This window comes from Pelodiscus sinensis, chromosome 19 (genome assembly GCF_052426305.1).
Source record: "Pelodiscus sinensis isolate ZL-2025 chromosome 19, ASM5242630v1, whole genome shotgun sequence".
Taxonomy (NCBI): Eukaryota; Metazoa; Chordata; order Testudines; family Trionychidae; genus Pelodiscus; species Pelodiscus sinensis.
In genome coordinates, this window is record NC_143070.1 from 33079642 (window position 1) to 33099514 (window position 19873).

General features: G+C 51.7%; 1 protein-coding gene and 1 non-coding gene across 4 annotated transcripts; both read right to left on the bottom strand.

Moving 5' to 3' along the window:
• Nucleotides 1–314: 314 nt before the first annotated feature.
• Nucleotides 315–19296, bottom strand: LOC149523091 (zinc finger protein 707-like). 3 transcript variants are annotated; one of them, XM_089771308.1, is made up of 6 exons: nt 19140–19296; nt 9387–9443; nt 8539–8665; nt 6669–6782; nt 3458–3571; nt 315–2753 (listed from the first exon to the last, which is right to left on the bottom strand). In XM_089771308.1, the coding sequence occupies exons 2-6, from the start codon at nt 9441–9443 to the stop codon at nt 1408–1410; spliced, it is 1758 nt and encodes a 585-aa protein (XP_089627434.1). In that variant the 5' UTR covers nt 19140–19296; the 3' UTR covers nt 315–1407. The 3 variants fall into 3 exon arrangements, with proteins under 3 accessions (XP_089627434.1, XP_089627435.1, XP_089627436.1); XM_089771309.1 differs by having other exon boundaries at nt 315–2750; nt 19140–19293; XM_089771310.1 differs by having other exon boundaries at nt 2691–3345; nt 19140–19291.
• Nucleotides 12532–12613, bottom strand: TRNAS-AGA (transfer RNA serine (anticodon AGA)). The gene has a single exon. It is a non-coding gene; the product is annotated as a tRNA-Ser (tRNA).
• Nucleotides 19297–19873: the final 577 nt, after the last annotated feature.

A 19873-nucleotide genomic window follows, 5' to 3' on the forward strand; every position in this document is an offset into this window, starting at 1 on the left:
GGAGTAGAGGTCCTGTCAGGAGCGTGCCAGGATGACCCTGACCAGATGACGCTGACACTGACAGTTCAGACCGCCCAAGGTACCGAGCTACAGAACACAGAGGTACGACAGGTGGATGCATACCTTTCTATGGACTACCAGTTGCTAATGGACACTCATCATGAATTATATAATTACACCTGAGCTACTTTGCTAGTGCTGCAGCTGTGGAGATCAGTTTAATTTACACTATAAAACAGATTAAGCATTTTGATTCTCTGGTGTTACTTTGTCAAACTTCATTTCAAAAAAGGTAAAACATTATGCCCAACACAAAAGGTTTCAATGATTTATTTCAGGCAGGAGTGGAGAACCATTTTTAGATTGGGGTCACTGACCCATCAAAGAAAAAATTGGTTGGGGACCACACAAGTGAGAAGCAAAAAAACCAAACCAAAATGAAAAACAACCTCCTCCAACCCCCACCCCCCACTGATGTGGCCCAAACTGAGAGACTTTAATCCTCTGCTGCCCCAGCCTTCTTGGGTGAGGGGAAACAAAGGGGGGAGGACTGAGGTTAAGAACTTCTGATGCCAGAAAATGAAATCTGGTCTTTCTGGAGTTAGTGGATCTTATGGACCTCCTTAGGCTCTGGGGTAGGGACAGAAATGAGGGTTACAGTGTGTGAGGCAGGGCCACCAGCAAGCAGGATAGGGATGGGGTGCAGGATCTGGAAGGGAGCTGGAGTACAGAAGCAGGCTGGGAGTAGGGTGTCTGGCCAGGTGGAGAGAACAGGAACAAGGGAAGGGGCAGTATGTGGCAAGGAAAGAGGGTGCAAAAACAAGGGAGAGTGTCAGAGCAAGTTGGGTATACTGTGGGGAGGGAAGTGAGGGGATGGAGGGTCTGGGGATGAGGGGGAACATGACCTGGCTTCCTGTCCCCTTGCAGCAACATCTGCAGCCACACTGTCCCAGATGTCCTGGAGGGAGCTTTCGCTGCTGTGACAGCTATGCAGTCCAGGACTGGTCCCAGAGGTACCACTGCCTAGGTGTATATCTGCTGCAGCTACATGGTCCGGGGCTGGAGGCAATGCTGACACAACCACACGGCCCACAACTGGCCCCAGAGGCACCCCTGCCATGGCCACATGGCCCCAGCAGCACGAGATTCTATGACTGTGGCCATAAGCTGGTCTGGGAAGCCAGAGGTACAGTGGCAGCGGTGCCTCTAGCTAGTCTGTGTGGTGCAGCCTTAGCCCCAGTGCTGCCTCCTCTCCAGTGGCTACATGGTGGAAAGAGAGGTGGGGCTGAGCTCCTTCCCTCACAGCATATGCCAGTTAGGAGGCAGAGCATGGCACTGCCTTCCAGTCAAGGTAAAAGCCCTAGGCGGGCTGGATTCTGCCCATTGAGGGACTTTTTCCCATCTCTGTTATAAGGTTCCTCCCATGTGGGTTCTCCGATGTGCAACTAGCCTGGAACTCTCACTGAAGCTTTTCCCACAGTCAGAGCAGCTGAAGGGCTTCTCTCCTGTGTGGGTTCTCCTATGTTTAACTAGGTATGACCCATGACTGAAGCATTTTCCACAGTGAGAGCAGCTGAAAGGTTTCTCTCCTGTATGGGTTCCCCTATGTTTAACAAGGTGTGACCTATGACTGAAGCATTTCCCACACTCAGAGCAGCTGAAAGGTTTCTCTCCTGTGTGGGTTCTCCTATGTCTAACCAGGCTTGAACTCTTACTGAAGCTTTTCCCACAGTCAGAGCAGCTGAAGGGTTTCTCTCCTGTGTGGGTTTTCCTATGTGCAACAAGGTATGCCCTGTGACTGAAACATTTTCCACAGTCAGAGCAGCTGAAGGGTTTCTCTTCTGTGTGCGTTTTCTTATGCGCAACAAGGCTTGAGCTCTGATTGAAGCTTTTCCCACAGTCAGAGCAGCTGAAGGGCTTCTCTCCTGTGTGAGTTCTCCTATGTACAACAAGGTGTGACTTGTGACTGAAGCATTTTCTACAGTCAGAGCAGCTGAAGGGTTTCTCTCCTGTGTGGGTTGTCATATGCCTATCAAGGTATGACCTCTGACTGAAGTTTTTCCCACAGTCAGAGCAGATGAAGAGTTTCTCTTGTGTGTGGGTTCTCCTATGGATAACAAGGTGTGACCTCTGCCTGAAGCTTTTCCCACAGTCAGAGCAGCTGAAGGGTCTCTCTCCTGTGTGGGTTCTCCTATGTATTACAAGATTAGACCTGTGACTGAAGCATTTTCCACAGTCAGAGCAACTGAAAGGTTTCTCTCCTGTGTGGGTACTCCTGTGGGTAAAAAGATTTGAGCTCTTGCTGAAGCTTTTCCCACAGTCAGAGCAGCTGAAGGGTTTCTCTCCTGTGTGGGTTTTCCTATGTTTAACAAGGTCTGACCTGTGACTGAAGCATTTTCCACAGTCAGAGCAGCTGAAGGGTTTTTCTCCTATGTGGGCTGTTCTACGTTTACTAAGAGTTACACAGTCACTGGACGTGCAGGATGACTGTTGATGGGGGGTTTTCTGATGAACCGTTTCTTTGTTTGTTTTCACCCCTCTTCTTTTGTGATTCGATTTATCTTGTCCCTCTCCTGGATGGTTTTCTTGTTGCTTTTGTGGGCTACGCTGGCTCTCACATGTCTCTCTCTGCTCAAGACTCTGAGAAAAATGCCCTTCAGATTTTCCCAGTAATATTCCAAATGGAGCCATTTGCTCTGGTCTTTCCTGCTGAAGACTCTTTTCATTGTTCTCACTCAGCAACTCATCACCTGCTGGGACAGAGAATCCAGAAAGGAGTTATTCCCTGTGCTAAGCTGAAACAAAACTCTAAAATAGAAATAGAAAAGGGGGAGCACGCCCAAGGAATGTCTGGAAAGACTGAGTAATCATGATACGGTGTGACGTAGTGGGGGTACTTGCTGGGCTGTGGTGACCTCTGCTGTCTGGAGCAAGACCCAGCAGGGAAAACCTTATTATGCAAAGGTGACTCCATACCAGTTGAATCAGCCAACTCCCCATGGGGAGAAACAAAGGGAGGTGGAATGCTGCCCTGGCTGGGGGCAGGGCTTGGAGAGGGGGAGTTAGTTCCTGGCTGGAAAGCAGGGGAGAAGGAACTGGGGAGGGGGCTGGGATTCCCCTATCTCAAGGGGGGCACTGAGGCCTCTTAGCCCCCAGTTCCTGTAACTAGATTACATCTGTGCTGTGCTGTATCGTGGAGAAGCAATAAACCACCTGTATTCTACTGGCTGGTGGAGTCTGTTCGTGCCATTCCGGGGCTGCAGGAGACTGGGGAACCCCAATGCGCCGTCACATACAGGCTTACCGTCCTTCACCATAACCCTTCCCCCGCTCAGCACCCTCATACTGGTGTTCAAGACAAGCAGAAGGGTCAGTCAGACTTGATGAAAATGCACAAGTGACATCTGCTATGAGGACACTGAAATTAGTTTCTGAGTCAGTTTAGCTGATTGCTCACCTGTATAGTTGTCATTGATGATTTCTCCTCTCTCACAGTCCTGGAGATCTAGGATCTGCAGCTCCTCCCCCTCCTCCGTCCTGGAGATCACATGAGCATTGGAGACCAGAAATCCTATTTGGAGAGCAGTTAAAAGAATTGATTTGGTTATTAGGGTCTGTGCCATTGCTGCTTCCAGAGCCAGGATCTGAGTTGCCCACCCAGAGAGGGCGCTGGTTGGTACAAGATCCCAGGAAACAGTCACATGCAGTAAAGGTGCATCCCCTCTACCTCAGGAATGGCCTGGCTGATTCCCCAGGAGAGCTGAGCACTTAGCTTCACTCTCTAAGGGTGTGTCTAGACTACATGCCTCCGTCGACGGAGGCGTGTAGATTAGACAGATCGGCAGAGGGAAATGAAGCCGCGATTTAAATATTCGCGGCTTCGTTTAAATTTAAATGGCTGCCCCGCTCTGCCGATCAGCTGTTTGTCGGCAGAGCGGATCAGTCTAGACGTTCTTCTGTCGACAGAAAACCCTTTTGTCGACCGGCCCGGTAAACCTCATTCCACGAGGCATAATGGTGCGGTTGACAAAAAGGTTTTCTGTCGACAGGGGAACGTCTAGACTGTCCTGCTCTGCCGACAAACAGCTGATCGGCAGAGCGTGGCAGCCATTTAAATTTAAATGAAGCTGCGATTATTTAAATCGCGGCTTCATTTCCCTCTGCCGATCTGTCTAATCTACATGCCTCCATCGACGGAGGCATGTAGTCTAGACACACCCTAAGGTACAACTCAGTCTCCCTCTTGGCCCATTCCATACCCTCCACCACAGGGCAGGACAGGAACACACTGCTCAGAAAGGGAACTCTAAGGAGGGCTGGTGGGTGTGATACTAAGGTCCCCAGGCAAGGCTCTGATTGCAGCTGCCACCTGGCGGGTCACTAGGACTTGGAGAGAAAGGACCCAGCAGATGTCTAGCTCCTCAAGTGCTCTGTCCACAAAGCTCCTGCCTAGGCTCTCCCTGATCTTTGGCTCAGATGCTCTACTTGGGCCAGAAGGAGGCAGAGGAAGTTGTCTGAGCAGGAAAGTGCCTTGGCAGGCTGCTTCATGCCCTGTCTTTGCTCCACACTCGTGAACCCGACTGCCTGTGCCTGCTGGGCCGTGCTAGCCGCCCACAACAGCTGTCGCTCCCGTGGCTGGCCAGGGCAGTTTCTATGGCCGGCCTGGGTGGGGATGGGCTGTGCTGCTTCTCTCGTGCTTGTGGGTGTTGCTGCAGCTCAGCTTCCCCTCTGCAGCCTTTGTGTGGTTTCCCAGCCTCCCTCTTGTGATCAGTCAGGCCTGCCATTCGGTGCCCCTTTGAGCTGCACAAAATCTACCAGAGACAGGAAAGGACTCAGACTTCACCCTCCTTTCAGGGTCTTAGCACATTGGCAGAAGGAGACCCTGCAGGCCCTAACAACAGCTGCACCCAGCCCCACAACTCTGGTACCTGCCATTCCTGCCTGTGAACTTCCATTGACTAGAGATGCAATAGTCTAGTCCAATGTTCCTCAGTTTTATTTGGCCATGAAACCCATTTTTTAAATAAAATTGCAGGAGGAAACTGGTCAAGCAGGTGGAGAGGGAGGAGAGACTGTCATGGAAAGAACAAAAAAAACCCAAAACCCACACTGGCCCGCCCCTAACACTGCATTTAATGGGCTCCTCCATTTTCCTGCCTGAATTGTTCTTCAGCTGCCTCTCTTCGCTGTGTTGATTTTCCCCAGGCTTTCCCCTGTTCTACATACTGGGAACAATCCCCTTCAGCTCTTTCGAAAAATGTTCCCTGTGATTCTACCATGCCAGGACCTTCCTGCTGTGGATTCTCCTCCTTGTTCTCCCTCAGTGTCCTAGCACTTGCTGGGAGAGAAAGAATCCAAGCAAGAGTCACTGACCGTGCTGAGAAGGGACCAACCGGAAAATGGCAAAGACATAATAAGGATGTTAAGTATCGACTAACTGATGAATCGAATAGTCAGTGCATTTTGCATCACTATTTGATTAGTCGATAGGGCGCCTCCGCCATTGTAATGTAGCCGCAGCCCTAGGGCTATTGCTACACTTCAAAGGTGAAAGTGCCGTGTGGAGCCTGGGGTCAGCTGGGGACTCCCCCACTGACCTGGTGTTCCATGCTGCACTGCCCTTTGAAAAACCGCGGATATCCTGAGGCTGGGCTCCCTGCAGCGTTTGAAAGCAGCAGCGCTGCTCGGAGCCCAGGTTCCGAGGGGGAAGCCCAGCTGATCCCAGTTTCCACACCAGGGCTACTCAACTGTAGACGCTCCGGGGCCGCAATGATACTCACGTCCCATGCCGAGGGCTGCAACTTAAGTGTGGTTGCATATATATATACAAATATATGCAAATAGCTTCTTCCCCATGGATAGGCATGAATACAAAGATTAAGGCAAGACTACACAACACGCGGGTCCTATTTAGGTCAGTTCTGTTGATATTAATAACATGCAATAGTGACCCGATTTCCACCATATGACAGCACTTTTAATGCGGATGACAGTCCAGGAAATTTAACTACTAAAACGCATATCAACAGAAGACCATTATATTGACTTGCTGTTGTGAAGTGTTCCCAGTGGAGGCAAAAGATCCCACCCGCAGGCCATGAGTTGAGCCCCGTGTAAACCCAAACTGCACTGTGGGCCATGAACAAATGGTCCATGGGTAGAGTTCTGGTGCTTTGAAAGATCACGTGCAGCTGGGAGACACCCCAGCTGGCTCCGGGCTGAAGGCGACATTTCAAAGCGGCAGCGCCGCATGGAGCCTGGTGCCTGGTCCCAGACTCCAAGAGGCACTGCCTCCGTTAAGTACCTGCACTCTCCCCACCTTGTTGCCTCTTCGTGATAGAGGTGGAAGGGGGTGAGGGAAGCGATTAGTCGACTAGCCTGTCGACAATCCAATAAGCATTTGCTTAGCAGCTACTCGACTAGCCCTTCACATCCCTAAGCCAGAAAGCACAGCACAATAAAACTTTGGGAGACTGAGATATTGTATGTGGGTGCACATCCTATCCAAACACTCCCAAAGAAGGAAACATAGGGAGGAAACTCCTGACAGGTAATGGGATGTCTGGGGAGCTGTGGGGGTTGTCACCCATTTTTGGCTCATTTTTGGAAGCCTCAGGTTTTTCCTGAATTTCTGGAATGTTTGTGTGTCAATTTCTCTGGTTTCTCACCTGTGCGACTCTCTCTCATGAACCCCATTTCTTTGGAGGGCTGGAGATCTGGGACCCACGGTTCTTCCCCTCGTTCCAGCTGGATGATCAGGTCAGGTTTGGAAATGGAGAATCCTGCACAAGGGTAAAATCAGGTAAGGTGAAGGCACATGGAGTCTGGGCAGAGTGTGTGTCACAAGAAACATTCATTGAGGCCAATCTGATCCTGCATGGGACTGGGACTTGAGAGCAGCAGACTTCTGGGAAGGAAAGGACATGGGGATGTGATGAAGTCAGGACTGTATTCACTCTGTTTGCTTTGTTATGTTGCATGTGATTTTGACTGTCCTGTAGTAACCCTATTGGCTGTATCTAGACTGGCCACTTTTTCCAGAAAAGCAGCTGCTTTTCCAAAAAAATTGCCAGCTGCCCACATTGGCCGCTTGAATTTCTGCAAAAGCACTGATGATCTCATGTAAGATTGTCAGTGTTCTTGCGGAAATACTATGCTGCTCCCGTTCGGGCAAAAGTCTTTTTCCGAAAAACTTTTGCGCAAAAGGGCCAGTGTAGACAGCAGAGATTTGTTTTCCGCAAAAAAGCCCCGATGGCGAAAATGGCGATCGGGGCTTTTTTGCGGAAAAGCGCGTCTAGATTGGCCATGGACACTTTTCTGCAAAAAGTGCTTTTGCGGAAAAGCGACCTGCCAATCTAGATGCGCTTTTCCAAAAATGCTTTTAACGGAAAACTTTTCCGTTAAAAGCATTTGCGGAAAATCATGCCAGTCTAGATGTAGCCTATGTGTGTTCCTCTGTTCCCGTGGCATTACACCACTATCTAGATGGGGACAGGAATTGGGGGTGACTCGCTGAGGAATTCACATCCACAATAGCCCAGGCTCAAAATAATCTGAGTCTGAGAGGGGTATGTGACCAGTGGACGCCTTTTCCCTGGGAAGCTGGATAAAGGTTTGAGACGGGGCTGACTGCGTCCAGTGACAAGCTGTACAGGGTGGAAGTGAGTCTCGCAGGCTTAGGGACAGAGGGACAGACCCTCACGAAGGCTGCGTCTAGACTGGCATGAGTTTCTGCAAATGCTTTTAACGGAAAAGTTTTTCCGTTAAAAGCATTTGCGGAAAAGAGTGTCTAGATTGGCACGGACGCTTTTGCGCAAAATCACTTTTTGCGGAAAAGCGTCTGTGCTAATCTAGATGCGGTTTTGCGCAAGAAAGCCCCAATCGCCATTTTTGTCATCGGGGCTTTTTTGCGCAAAACAGTTTTTAGCTGTCTACACTGGCCCTCTTGCGCAAATACATTTGCGCAAGAGGGCTTTTTCCCGAATGGGAGCATCATAGTATTTGTGCAAGAACACTGACAATCTTACATTAGATCGTCAATGTTCTTGAGGAAATTCAAGCGGCCAGTGTAGACAGCTGGCAAGTTTTTCCGCAAAAGTGTATGCTTTTGCGGAAAAACCTGCCAGTCTAGATGCAGCCTAGGAGTTTTAATGATCTGTGGATTTCTAGAGGACTCGCTGACACGCACACACAGCTTGGGGGCTAAACTCCTGTCTGTTTCCAAGCCTGTGGAACCAGACTCCTCCACAAATGGAGACAGTCCCAAGGTGACAGGTGAACGGTGCGCGAAGGAGAAATAACATAGGCAGCACAGTTCCTTGCTTTTGGCCCCTGAAAGCTGGGAAGATGGGACTGAATCTGAATGTCCCTTAGGTGTCTGATTCCCCTGTTCCCCAGAAAGAGGCATGGTGATCAAAGTGCCCCTCACTCGAGGGTTTTGGGCTCCACTCCTCTCTCAAATTGACCATGGAAGAACCTGACCCGACGCAGAAATGCCGGCCCCAGGGCGCTGCTCATTGAGGGCACAGGAATCCTTACCCAGCGAGGCCACCGTCTCATAGTTCTCCTGCATGACGTCCTCGTAGAGGTCTCTCTGCACGGGGCTCAGCAGGACCCCCTGCCCCGCGGTGAAATACACAGCCACCTCCTCGAAGGTCACCGGCATCTGAAACAGGGGACCCCCCACTCAGTGCCTGACACCCCAGCCACAGCCCCACTCGTCACCATGGAGGGGGCCCGAAGAGCAGAATCCCACCCCACCCTGCCCTGAGGCCAGGAGGCTCCAGAGAGAGAGAGAGGGGAGAGCTCCTTGTGCCTTCCAGCAGATGGAACAGGGCAGGGTCTTCTCAGTCACCCCCCTGCCAGCCACAGGCTGAGATGGAAGCAGAGCTCAGCACAGGGACAGGAATCCCAGCCCCTTCCTAGTTCATGGCAGCCTCTGGCTAGTGAGCTCCGTCTCCAGCGTGAGAAACAGGAAGAGGAACAGCCAGGCTGGGTCCGACCAAAGGCCCCTCCGGCCCAGTGTCCTGTCTGCCCACAGCGGCCAATGCAGGTGCCCCAGAGGGACTGAACTGAACAGGGAACCACCAAGTGATCCACCCCGTCGCCCATTCCCAGCGTCTGGCAAACAGAGGTTCAGGACACTCTCCCTGCCCAGCCTGGCCCATAGCCACTAATGGACCAATGGAGACTCTGGTCTGTTTTTCCAGTCCATGGGGAGTTTCCTCTTTCAGAAATGGGAGAGCGTTCACCCCTCCCTCCCAATGGGCCTGGTCAGATCATAGGCCCTAAGCTGAGCAAGTCCCAGCAAGTTTACCCCACCCTGCCCCCTCACTGCCTCACCCTGTTTATTTCCTGCCCCCCTCCCCACACACACAATCCCCTACCTGAGCCAGCTCCATCACAGCCATTTCCCTGCCTTGTGTACTGCAAGATGGCATCATCTGGAACAAAAGGTAGACATGGTGTGGTGGCACATCAGGGTTCCCCCAACTCCTGCACCACCGTAATGGCACCAACAGACTCCGCCAGCCAGTAGAATAGAGGGAGTTTATTGCTTCTCCAGGATACAGCACAGCACAGATGTAATCTGGTTACAGGAACCGGGCCTAGGATGCCTCAGGCTCCTTGGAGATGGGGGAGACTGGGCCCCTAAATCCCAGCCCCTTGCTTAGGCTGCTTCCTCCATGATCCCAGACAGAAACTAAAAAACTCTCTTCCAGCCCTGCCCCCCAGCCAAGTACTGGTCTCCACCTTCCCCCCCTTTGTCTCCCTCCCTGGGAGACTGAGCCCGGGTGTCTGGGTTAATCCACATTTGGGAGGGTCAGTGAGAATCTCCCATCACAGCGCAGGGGGACCCCGGGTCACAGAGCAGACAGCCCCCCACTACGTCACACGTGGGTCTTGGTCCTGTCAGGTCGAGAGGGGTGTCACAGGGAGGAGAGGGGGGAATTGTTCTTGGCCTCTGATGACAGCATATGCAGCCATGGCCTTAAACTGCACCAAGGGAGGTTTAGGTTGGACATTAGGAAAAATGTCCTATCTGGATGGTGAAACACTGTACTCAATTGCCTAGGGAGGTGGTGGAATCACCATCTCTGGAGATGTTCAAGAGCAGGTTGGACAGACACCTGTCAGGGATGGTCTAGCTGGTGCTTTGCCCTGTCATGAGGGCAGGGTACCGGACTTGAGGATCTCTCGTGGTCCTTTCAGTTCTAGCATCGCGTGGTTCTGTGATTGAGGTGGTTTCTCAAGGGTCTTTGGTCCATTTCACACCCCAGTTCCTCCAGGCTCTGGCCAGGTTCGGAAACCGTTAGTTGTGTGGTTACGACACAGGCCTGGCCCGTCCCACCAGGGGTCACCCACCAGGCACTTGCACATCCTCCCTGGGGCCGAATCCGAGACAGACACTAGAAAAGAGCAAAAGTTCCAAACCTGCCACTCTGGGGGGTTCCCTGACAGTGTCCCGGAGGGCAGCCCCCTGCCCCATCACACTGGGACTGGTAAGGGGAGAAATGGGCTTTGACTGCCCTGGGAGCAAGGGACAGGGAAGGAAATCTGCCCAGGGTGAGGCAGTGAACGGGTCTGGGGAGGTTGAGGGGCTGGGAACCTCTCTCCCGACCTTCTGCAGCTGCTGCCCCTTCTGCTCTCCCCAGTCCCCCTCCTGCCCTCTCCCCTCTGCTGAGAGCACTGGTGCCTGCCCTGTGCCCATGGGCATTTGCTCTCCAGTAGGAGCCTGGCTGTGTCACTGAGGCAGCAGCTCTGGGATCTGCAGGGCTTTTTCTGCTTGTGAAGGGATGGTGTTGAGGCCTACCCAGAATATGTCAAATAAGCACCAGTTTAAATTGTAAGGCTGTGTCTAGACTGGCCAGTTTTTCCGGAAAATCAGCTGCTTTTCCAGAAAAACTTGCCAGCTGTCTACACTGGCCGCTTGAATTTCCGCAAAAGCACTGACTTTCTACTGTAAGAAATCAGTGCTTCTTGCGGAAATACTATGCTGCTCCCGTTCAGGCAAAAGTCCCTTTTACGCAAAACTTTTGCACAAAAGGGCCAGTGTAGACAGCTCAGATTTGTTTTCTGCAAAAAAACCCCGATCGCGAAAATGGCGATCGGGGCTTTTTTGCGGAAAAGCGCATCTAGATTGGCACGGACGCTTTTCCACAAAAAGTGCTTTTGCGGAAAAGCATCCGTGTCAATCTAGACGCTCTTTTCCGAAAATGCTTTTAACTGAAAACTTTTCTGTTAAAAGCATTTCCGGAAAATCATGCCAGTCTAGACGTAGCCTAAGTGTAAAGGAAAGGCAGCATTGTGAGATACAGGAGACGTAAGATAAAAAACCAAAATGTGATTGGATGACCAACAGTAACCCCGTTTTTAGGGAAGTAAAGTAACACAGACTGCAATATGCAACAAAGTGCTGATAACCTCAAAAGGAGCAGATGAAAGTTTTGAAAGGGCAGAATGAGACAACAAAAATCTAACGTCAGCAATTGTCAGGCGAGTAGAGGAATACCAATATACTGAAACAGGGTATATAAGGTTGGACAGAACAGACCAAGAGCAGACAGGTTGCAAATCCAAAAAGCTAGGTCTGATCAACCAGGGCTCCCTCCCCAGCACTGAACCTCGCTGCCGCACATAAGCTCTGAAAGGGGAACACCACCAGTCGTAAGTTGCAACGAAAAATCCAAAAAAGGAGAGACATAAAGAAAAGAATATCTCCTGAATCTAAGCAATGATTCTATCTGTCTTTACGCGAGTATTCTATATTTGATAACTCCACAAATTGTTTACAGGTAAATCTGGAGGGTATAGATGTAGGAGGAGTTGTTATTTCTTGTTTTTTAACTGGACTGTTTTTTCTACTTTTTATTTGTATGTTACACTGTCTTAAACGAATCAAAGATAGTGAATTGATTTAAATGAAAAATTAATTATAAAGTAAAAGAAAAAGAAAAATCTTTGTTCGACCCTAAAAAGAAGTATTCCTCTGTCTGTGGTTTCAAATCCTTTAAAGAACCAAACCCGGTTACCGAAACTGCTGAACTTAAAATTGGACAAATATTCCGTTACCAACTCTTTGGCCAAGGCCTTGGGGGCAAGAGGCAGAGCAAGAGCAGGGAACAAAGATTCCCCCCCACCACCACCACTTCGGTAGACCTTCACTCCCAACACTAGGAAGGTGGCAGCGGTGTGCCTGGGGAGAGGTGACCCGTGCCACATTCCCGGCATTTCCCCCTCCTGCATGGATGGACCTTTGGGGCAGGCCCAGACTCCCTGACTTTTCACCCAGCTTCTGTCACACTGTGGGGTGGCGCAACCCCCAGGAAAGGGCTGAGCCATGGGGCGCTGGGTGAGGGGCAGGATCTGAGAGTTCACCTGAGACCTCAGGGACCCGGCATGAGGCACCATTCCAGGCATCTCTCTGACAGGAGCAGAAGGGGATTCACTGGGGATGGCGAGTGTGGGGGGAGCATGTCAGGGCTTGGGTAGCTTGTTGCCCTGGTTAGGGTGTGGCCAAAACACAGGCCTCGCTGTGAGCAGGATTGGAACCTGCGCAGGGAAACCGTATTGGATTTCTAGTCCAACGCCTTAACCACTCGGCCATCACAGCTGTGAGTCTATCAGCCCAGGGAAACTAGTAAATAATCCCAGTGCCCAGATTTGACATCACCTGCCACACAGAATTCAAACAGCAAATTATTTGAACGGTCGTGCAGAGGAGTCCTGGCCACTCTGGTCTTAGAGTAGGTCTACACTTCATTCCTCTCTTGAGGGAGGAATGCAAATGTATACACCCGAAACTGCAAATGAAGTGGGGATTTAAATATGCCATGCTTAATTTGCATAATCACGTTATAGCACTATGTCGCAAAAAAAAAAGTTATTTTGAGAGAAAACCCTTCCCTTGAAATAACTCTTACTCCTCAAAAAATGAAGTTTAAGGGTTATTTCGAGGGAAGGATTTTCTCTCGAAATAACTTTTTCTCCACAGAATAGCACTGTCGCAAAATACCGCCATAACGTGACTATGCAAATGAAGCGTGGGATATTTAAATCCCTGCTTCATTTGCAATTTCGGGTGTCTACATTTGCACTTCTCCCTCGAAGGCAGAATGAACTGTAGACATATCCTTAGGCTGTGTCTTGGAGGTGAGCTCTTCTTCAAGGTCTTCCCTCCTCCTTCTTGGTCTTCCTTCCTTCTTTTCTCTTCTCTTTCCCCTTTTCCTTCTTGCTGTTCTCCTTCTTGGACCCCAGTTTATATAGTGAAATTGAGTCCTGCTTAGTTATACCTTAAAATTATACTAAAATAATTGGTTACTAACCAGCCATAATATACTTTTATGATTGACTTAACCAATCATATCCCACCACCTTAATTGATTTACACCTAACAAAATTAATTATAGAGCAGAAACAGATACAAACCAGACAGCGACCACACAGACAAACAATAGGAAAGTGAGGACAATAATCATAGAATGAGGATTGCACAACCACAACTACTAATAAGGAGTTTCTTGCAAGAGATAATGCTGTAACTAAGTTTTCTCTACCATCTTGAGATGTGTTTCTTTTCTGGTGAGAGTGGGTGTCACTAGGATACGAAAACCTTCTCACAGCTAGTGTGACACGGTTTCAATGTCATTTAGCTAGAATGTGAGCACGTGACTCTGAAGAGCAGCAGCAATTAGCTGTAAATCCTAGTCTGGCTGCAGAAGAAGGTTTTAGTTGAGGCCTACCAAATAGCCAAACACGCCCACTCTTTTGGAAACTGATCTGAAAAAGTGGACCCATTCCCTGGGTGCGGCAGAGTTTTTCCAGGATATGAGATGTTCTGCAGCCTGGCAGGGGTAGAGGGGCAATTGGAGACATTTCAGAGAGGCCTATAATCCTTGCCATGCCCCCATTCTGGCAGCAAGGTGGGAGGGAAGTGACTAGTTTAGTAGTGACTCGACTACCCGATAAGCATATGCTGCTCAGGTAGGCGACTACCTGACTAGTCGCTTACATCTCTACTCTGATATTTGCAAAAAAAGAGAGAATTGATTTTAAAAATCTGGATTTTGGCATCATAGAATAGTAAGACTGTCAGTGTGAAAAGCCCAATTGGAACATATTGTAACAATAGGGCTACATCTACACTGGCATGATTTTCCAGAAATGCTTTTAACGGAAAAGTTTTCCGTTAAAAGCATTTTCGGAAAAGCGCGTCTAGATTGGCACGGACGCTTTTCCGGAAAAGCACTTTATGCGGAAAAGCGTCCGTGGCCAATCTAGACACGCTTTTCCGCAAAAAAGCCCCGATCGCCATTTTCGCGATTGGGGCTTTTTTGCAGAAAACACTACTATGCGGTCTACACTGGCCCTTTTGCGCAAAAGTCTTTCAGAAAAAGACTTTTGCCCGAACGGGAGCAGCATAGTATTTCCGGAAAAGCACTGATGATTTTACAGTAGATCATCATTGCTTTTCCAGAAATTCAAGCGGCCAGTGTAGACAGCTGGCAAGTTTTTCCGGAAAAGCGGCTGATTTTCCGGAAAAACTTGCCAGTCTAGACACAGCCTAGGTGTAGCACACAGAGAAACTGTGACACCGAAATATGTGATGAGAAATACAAATATACAAGTAAAATGCCAAATATTTGTATATATAATAAAGTAATAGAAAAGCAAGGTGGGTACATCAGTGGTTGCAGGATGGGGAATTACTTACAGAAGTACAGATTTTGGTTATAAGCGTGCAAGTATAAAATTATTTTTCAAAGTATCTCGGCACTATCATATTTAATAACCTGGCCTGTAGGGAACATTCAGGAAGCAAAATTGACCCAAGTGGCCGGTGATGTGAAAAAGCACGAGGATTAGGTGACCATATTTCCTTACGTTGGAGACGGGCCCCCTGGTAAAATGACTCATATTCGAGTGAGCTCAGCAGCAATCCATCAGAACTGAGCAGCACAAAGCTTCAAATAAACATCAAGTCCCTGTTAAGCATCATGACTGTGTAGCTGGCGCCTTCTTACCTTTAAGGCTTTAGGGTTCAAAAGGGTGAGGAGGACACCCCCCTACACCTCTCTCACATGATTCGGCATGGGGTGGTAGGGAGGTCTGAAATCCCAGACCTGCTATGAGCTGAAACCGAGCTGTGCTACCTGCCCACCTACCTCCTAATACACTTTAAACGCAGAGCTGTAACGGGGGTAGGTCCCAGACCTGTTTCAAGCCAGGACTGAGCCGGACTGTAGGCCAGCCTGATAAAAAAATTTTACTGGCAAGCGTGTGTGTGTGGGGCAGGGAATGTGCGTAGTCTATAGCATTAAGCTATCAGCCTTTGCTTATTGGTTAATTTTAGCAAACTGACGAGACTATTACATCTCTAGAGCTGACCCTGATGCTCTCCTCTGAGTCCCATCTGGCAAGGAAGGTGGGCACAGACCTTTCTCCTAGGACATGGACTCACATCTCCCTGACGCAGCGCCCCTCAGGGGGATATGGAGGAGTAGGGCACTATGGGGAATGAAGGGGTAGCACAGGGCAGGGTTAGCAAGAGGGGGAGGATGCAAACGGCCAACGGCCGGGCAGCAGAAGGAAAAAGTCACCAGCTGCCGACTGGGCGGCTCTGAGGAAGCCTAGACTGAGGACCAACCCCCAGGGCGCTTGGACAGCCAGCTTTTCAGTGAGCAGCAGAACACACGGGCCCACTGCCCCATAGCTGAGCTCCCCCAGCTGCTCTCCCAGGGCTGTGGCCGACCAGACAGCGCTGCTGCCAGCCCAGGTTCAGCTCTGCCAGCGACTTGCCCAGCCGTCTCCCTGCCATGGGTTGCAGACTTGTCTGCCCAGCCAATGGAGGAGAAAGGGGGGGCCTTTGGGAGAGAGAATTTCTGTACCTCCTGCTCCCTTCGTGTCTGGCTCCAGTGCCCCAATGAACGTGGCCCTGGCCTCCTAAACCAGGGATTGTGAGTTCAAGCCTCACCTGGGCTACATCTACACTGGCACAATTTTCCGCAAATGCTTTTAACAGAAAAGTTTTTCCGTTAAAAGCATTTGCGGAAAAGAGCGTCTAGATTGGCACGGACGCTTTTCCGCAAAAGCACTTTTTGCGGAAAAGCGTCCGTGCCAATCTAGATGCGGTTTTGCGCAAAAAAGCCCCGATTGCCATTTTTGCCATCGGGGCTTTTTTGCACAAAACAATACCGCGTTGTCTACACATTTGTGCAAGAGGGCTTTTGCCCGAACGGGAGCAGTAGCATTTCTGCAAGAACACTGACAATCTTATATGAGATCGCCAGTGTTCTTGCGGAAATTCGAGCGGCCAGTGTAGACAGCTGGCAAGTTTTTCCACAAAAGCAGCTGCTTTTGCAGAAAAACTTGCCAGTCTAGACGCAGCCCTGGGATATAGGACTGTGACCTGAGAAGGAACTGGGAGAGATGTTTGAACACTTGGCAAAGGACTCCAAGGGATGGCAGCTGTCTAGTCCCATCAGCACCAAATGCTCTGTTAGGCCCAGTTGGGAACTTTTGCTGCTGAAGGCCCTGGAGTGACTCAGACTGACAGCATGAGGCAGCTGTGACAGAACTGGGCACGTCTGGAGACAAAGCAGAGACCGAGGAGGGGTAGATCCATGGAAGTGAAGGGGGAGCTACTTTGGGCTGGCACATTTATAGAGTAGGAAGGTGCCATTCCCTGTCCCTGCTCTCACTCCTCGGACAACATGGCTCCCTGACCTGGGCCTAGGCAGACTGGCTGGTGCTGCAAGAAGAGATTTGAGCTGGGGGATGGGTTTCTGTTATTTTCCTTGCTGGACCTGTCTTGGGACAGGTGAATTCTGGGTGCTCGTCTGGCTCTGCCAGGTTGTTTCCTCCCGTCCCCAGGGAGGTGTTTCAGGGTTAAGAGTGATTGATAAAGATCTGGTGGGTCGGTCTGTCTGTGGGATGGGACCAGAGCCCCATCAGATCTTAGGACCAGGCTGCAAACAATGGATCATGTGATGCATCGTGAATGGAAGCGGGAGGCATGTCGGTAAGAAGAGGGGTCAGTAGGTGTCCGGTGTAGGCTGGTGTTCATGTGGCCCTCACTGATTGGTACTGGCATGTCCAGAAGGTGGATTTCTTGTGTAGACAGGCCCAGGCTGAAGTTGATGGTGTGTGTCGAATTGTTCAGTCAGTGGAATTGTTCAAGGTCTCCTCCTTGTGGGTCCATATGAGAAGCTGTTGCTATGACATAGTGGGGGGGGCTGTCTGCTCTGTAACCCGGTGTCCCCCTGCGCTGTGATGTGAGATTCCCACTGACTCTCCCAAATGTGTATTAATCCAGACACCTCGGCCCAGCCTGGGCAGATAACAAGACTCTTCCCAGGGGGAGAGACAAAGGAAGGGAGGCGGAGGCGGAGGCGAACACCTGGCTGGGGAGCAGGGTCTTGGAGCAAGGCAGTTTCTGGCTGGGAGACATGAAGGGAACAGACTAAGCTGAGGGGGCGATGGACACCCTAACCAATGGGGTCTGCCTCCTGTAGCCACCTCATGTCTATGCTGTGCTGTATCCTGGAGAAGAAATAAACCCTCTGGCTGTGTCTACACTGGCCACTTATTCCAGAAAATCAGCCGCTTTTCCGGAATAACTTGCCAGCTGTCTACACTGGCCCCTTGAATTTCCGGAAAAGCACTGACGATCTACTGTAAAATCGTCAGTGTTTCTCCGGAAAAACTATTCTGCTCCCGTGCGGGCAAAAGTCTTTTTCCGAAAAACTTTTGCGCAAAAGGGCCAGTGTAGACAGCAGAGATTTGTTTCCCTCAAAAAAGCCCCGATCGCGAAAATGGCAATCGGGGCTTTTTTGTGGAAAAGCGCGTCTAGATTGGCACAGACGCTTTTCTGCAAAAAGTGCTTTTGCGGAAAAGCGTCCTGCCAATCTAGACGCGCTTTTCCGAAAATGCTTTTAACGGAAAACTTTTCCATTAAAAGCATTTCCGGAAAATCATGCCAGTGTCTCTGTTCTATGGGCTGGTGGAGTCCGTTCTTGCTGCTATGGGGGCACAAGATCGGAGGGAACCCCGACACATCATCACAGTCACCAACGTAGCGTAAGCAGAGGAAAGGGGCGAGGGGGCGTGAGAGGAGGAAACATTCTAAGTCAGTACACCCAGCAGAAGCTGCAGGGATGGACCAGCTGGGGGAACAACCACTGGCCCCCCCACTCTCTGCTGGTGGGCAGGCAACGGGAGCAGGGATCTGGTAGCAGCAGGTCCCACGAGCGCCGACGGGGAGGGAGACAGAAACTACAGGACAATTTACCCATTTTTAAGAACAAGCCAGGACCCTGCAGCTGGGCTTAAATCCAGCCCTGGCCCTTTAGCTGGGATGTCAGCTCCCTCACTAGAGTGCTAGGCAGGAGGCAAAACAGCTCTCCCAGGCAGCTCCCAAACACTGAATCTCACCCCTTGGGCAGCACCTACCTCTCCGGTAGGGAAGAGGCGCCTTCTCTCCAGGCACTGGCCACCCACGCAACCCTGGGAAGTGGGTCCTGACACTCCCCACCCTGGCAGGGGGGGGAAATCCTCTGTCCCCTCTTCTGTATTTTTGCAAATATCTCCCCAGCCTCCCCGACCGGGGTATTTTTTTTTTTGTTTCCTGGCAAGGCCTGTTCTTAACCCTGCTGCCTGTCCCAATTTTGCCCTTTGGCCCTGCAGCCAGTTGTGGGCTCTCCCCACCCCTACGGGTCAGTTTGGCCCCTGCACAACTTTTGCCGCCCCGGCAATTTCATGCATCATCTTCCCTCCGCAAATGAAGCTGGAAGGGGGGGGGGGGGAGAGGAGAATTGGGACAAGGGCTGCACACACGAATCCAAGTGAGAAGGGGAAACTATTGTGACCCCCCCCCTCAGTGAGGTGGCCCCCACCTCCCCTCATTCCCCAGGGAGCGGCAGGGGTGCCTAGAAAGCCAGGGCAGGCTCCCCAGTATTGGAGGGGTCCCAGAGCGTCAGGGCCCGGATCCAGGCAGGCAAAGGGCCGTGTCCGGCCCGCGGGCCGTAGGTTCCCGGCCCCCGCCTGCCAGCGGGGGCCAGGGCGCTGGGCGCATGCGCCGAACGGGGATTCTCCGGCCCTAGAGCCAGGCGGGTTGGCAGGGCCCCCCGCCCCGCACGCACCTGGGCTGCAGCGGCCCCAGCAGCTGGTCTCAAGGTTCGCTCCGGGCAGCGCGCGGCGCAGGCGCAGTGGCCGCGACTGAGGCCGCTGCCCGCACTCTGCGGATCACGTGCCCGCGCGCCGTTCCAAAGGGGCGGGGAGAGCGCGGCTACTGCGCATGCGTTCCACAGGCGGGGGAGCCCCGGCTGCCTCCTCAAGGGGCGAATTCTGAGGGGGCCGAGGCTCACTGCGCCGCTACTTCCGCTTCCGGGAAGGGAGGGGGGAGCAGAACGCGGGGGCGGGCGGGGCTCCTGGCCCCAGCCTGGCTGCGCGCGGCGCCTGTTGGCGCTTTGGGGATAACGGCTCCAACTGCCGCGCGCGGGGGAGTAACGGTCGGGAGGCGCGTGGGGGCGGGGCGGTCGCTCCCTGATGCTCGCGCCTGGCTGGGGGGAGGGGGAGATTGGCGCGGCTGGGGGGCTGAGGGGCCCAGAGATTGGGGGGGGCCTGGCTGGGGGGCTGAGGGGCCCAGAGATTGGGGGGGCCTGGCTGGGGCAGGGGCTGAGGGGCCCAGAGATTGGGGGGGCCTGGCTGGGGGGCTGAGGGGCCCAGAGATGGGGGGGGCTCTGGTTGGGGCAGGGGCCTGAGGGGCCCAGAGATTGGGGGGGGGGCCTGGCTGGGGCAGGGGGCTGAGGGGCCCCGAGATTGGGGGGGGCCTGGCTGGGGCAGGGGGCTGAGGGGCCCAGAGATTGGGGGGGGG